General features: G+C 43.8%; 1 protein-coding gene across 1 annotated transcript in view; it reads left to right on the top strand.

The window, feature by feature from the left end:
* The window catches only part of creb3l1 (cAMP responsive element binding protein 3-like 1), a 52,325-nt gene that overhangs the window by 46,836 nt on the left and 2,097 nt on the right, over positions 1 to 3,392 (top strand). Inside the window, exons 10-12 of the mRNA XM_062061196.1 lie at positions 2,406 to 2,508; positions 2,595 to 2,742; positions 3,001 to 3,163. Of these exons, the coding sequence (XP_061917180.1) occupies positions 2,406 to 2,508; positions 2,595 to 2,742; positions 3,001 to 3,163 (414 nt within the window). The remainder of the gene's footprint in view (positions 1 to 2,405; positions 2,509 to 2,594; positions 2,743 to 3,000; positions 3,164 to 3,392) is intronic.

The raw sequence follows: 3,392 nt of genomic DNA on the forward strand, positions 1-3,392 counted from the left end.
ACAGATGTCCAGAATACTGTGGAATTTTGCGATGAAAACAGAGCTGTTTGTATTGTGATACAATGTGTCCGAATACTTCCGTTTCAACCATTGACGTCACGCGCAAACGTCATCATACATAGACGTTTTCAACCGGAAGTTCCCCGGGAAATTTAAAATTGCACTTTATAAGTTAACCCGGCCGTATTGGCATGTGTTGCAATGTTAAGATTTCATCATTGATATATAAACTATCAGACTGCGTGGTCGGTAGTAGTGGGTTTCAGTAGGCCTTTAAAGAACATGCAAATGTGCCTGATTGTAGCCAAAGGCTAACTTCCACCTGCAGTCCCTGGCAGGTTGATGGTATAGTATATACCCTGGGGGTAAGTTTCCTTATTAAACTTATGACATCTTGCGGGCCAAATTGAGGACGTCGGCGGGCCGCACATGGCTCGCAGACCGTAGTTTGGACATACATCACTGTTCTAGAGAGCCAATTTTGAATTTCAATTTTCAGGACCTTAAAAAATATAACATTTTTCGGCATACCTGACGTGCCTGCAAAATATGGGGACTTTTCGTGCATGTATATATAGGCCTATATAGTATAGAACAGTGGTTCTTAACCTTGTTGGAGGTACCGAACCCCACCAGTTTCATATGCGCATTCACCAAACCCGAACCGTAATCATAAAATGATGTTATTATATTAAAAAAATACTAATAAAGATATATTTTACAAACAGAAAGTTACAGGAATGCACACATGATCCCATGTTTACATCTCATTGTGCAACATGTGAATGTTTTAGTGGGAACTAAATGCGATATCTGAAAGGGATACATATTATTTCCAAAGTAGGACCCCCACCCAGACATAATACTAGTACACAGCTCATGAAAAACAATATGTTATAGTCATTGTAAGTGGGCCAAAACACTTATATTAGAAAATAATCTCATGGAAATGACTGCTGTCATTTGATTACAATAATAAAACATTGAACTTGTTATTTAGTCAGGTTTGGGACAGGTGTGCTGCACGTGTGACCACAGTGCATGTGCACGTCTGACGTCGCTCACATGTGCTCCACCGAATGCTCACGGAGTTTTTGCCTTTGCTCACACATATGGAAAATTAGAGGGAACATTGTTTGGGGGTATCCATAATACGCCGACAGGGAGAAGTTTTTATTTACACGATGAGTCGGGCGTGTCTTGACCTCCGCTCTGCCGAACCCCTGAGGCCGACTCACCGAACCCCTAGGGTTCGATCGAACCCAGGTTAACAACCACTGGCATAGAAGAAAAAACACTGCAATTTCAGTAGGGCCCTTGTTGTGCTCTGCATGAATGTGTTTTACCAGGCTTGGCATAAACCATAATTATACATGCAGACAAAATGAATTGGATTATCAGCGTGAAGAATGCCGCTCGATGTTCTGCAGGAGTGACTGTCATCTCTTATGCCAGAAAAATAACAATCACTACCTTTTCCGTGTCTGCAGTCTGTGTAGAGTTCATGTATTTAAGATATGAGTCCTATTATGTTGAAGAGATTCTGTATAGGGGTGTGGATGGAAGCACTGGTGGTGATGGTGGTGGGTTCTGTCTGCAGCAGTATGTAATCAAAGCTTTCTTCAACACCCCCCTATGAGTCAGTATAGCAACTCTAAAGAGAAGAAAAAACATCCTGGTGTCTTCCATCCAGTTATTAGTGGTCGTTTGGCTCGCAATACCATCCCATATTGCATTCAGTTTGTATCCACGGTCCTAACACACAGTTACTAATGTATGTGACGTGGTGGTTGTGTTTAACACGCTGACTTGCCGAGTTCAATCCAACCACGTTTACTGAGGAACTTTTTATACGTGCTGCACATTCAAAACAACCATCAGTCATTGCGGTTTGACATCAAAGTGTGTGTTGAGGTGGGAATATGGTGCTCATCTTTATCCGTTCCTCAATGTTGGCCATGCTTAACTACTTGGTCACGTTTTCAACAGGACTAAGGAGGACTTGGGGAGTGACTGACTGCATGACTCGCTTGTTGTGCCAGTTGAATATTTGGAACGGACAGTAATTCATTGGGTCGCTGTGGTTTCCCTCTGAGTGACTGAGCCAATGGCTGTTGTTGAACATGCATAACAGCTCCACTCAAACCTTCAAATGGGGACCTATGTGAGGGCTCCTTGGGGTTTTGTCTCCCCTCAGTGGTGGATTGTGTCATTGCAGCACATACCATGAGAACCCTGCTCTCCAGTTGCTACAAAAAACGCCATACTATATTCTTCTATCAGCCTGACTCTGTGTGACTGTAAGAAGTATGAAGTAGTAAACGCGGCAGTTGTGATGATATTTGGACGAAATGAACTAAAACCACGAGTGTTAATTTCTCTTCCTGTACCTCACCTGTCTGCAGGACTCTCCTACAGCAGCTTCAGAAACTGCAGTCGCTTATTTCAGGGAAGGTTGTCCCACGCTCTTGTAAAATGGCCTCAACTCAAACAGGGACGTGCCTCATGGTAAGTGTTTGGATGTCTTTGCCTTCCCTGTGGATGTCAAATTTGCACAAAAGCCACAAGAGTGTTCTGTCCTTCTCTCTATGCAGATGATGGCCTTGTGTTTTGTCCTGGTATTGGGCTCCTTCTCTCCTCGCCTCTCCTCCCTCTCTTTCATAACTGATGCCACATCCTCCTCCATACAAGCCCCTTCCCCTCCCTCCACCCAGTCAGAGGACCTATATACCACCACTCAGGGTATGTGGGCATGTCAGATACTGCACATTTTTAATGAAAGCGCTTCAAGGTAGAAACCAAAGTACTCTGGAGAAAAGAATATAATAAAGAAAAGAATAACTAGGGCATGACTAGCCAGATCCATTTTTAGATTAATTAGTTTGCGGTCTCCTTACTTAATCACATTAATATGAGTGCATTCCATAGACAAGACCTCATGCCGTGTGGCCTTATTCTCTCTTCTAGTATTAACGGGATACTTTTCTATGTGTGTTGCAGTCCGATCCCGAAGCCTCCTCTTCTACGATGGAGGATCTCCACTAGAGGATGCACCAAAGACATTACTAGTGGAGAGGATAGAGTCACAAAGTAGCTTTCAGACGAGCCGCTACACAGCTGATGCTCACAGGAACAACACAACCGGGCCCAAGTTGGACCACAGGTACGGTTTTCCACTGCAACCTCAGCAGCCCTGCACGCTTCATCTTTGGTCAGAACCAGTGGCGGAACAAATCTGGCACATGACCAGGCCTTTTAAAGCCTGTGATACCGGGCGAAAAAGCCCCCAGCACCACCTATAGCTCAGCCCTGGGTCAGAACTGTATGTAAAGACATCACGTGAATCATGTGTGTGTCATATACATTTAGGCCATTATATTATTATTCCTTTC

The sequence above is a fragment of the Entelurus aequoreus genome, linkage group LG01, assembly GCF_033978785.1.
Source record: "Entelurus aequoreus isolate RoL-2023_Sb linkage group LG01, RoL_Eaeq_v1.1, whole genome shotgun sequence".
Lineage (NCBI taxonomy): Eukaryota > Metazoa > Chordata > Actinopteri > Syngnathiformes > Syngnathidae > Entelurus > Entelurus aequoreus.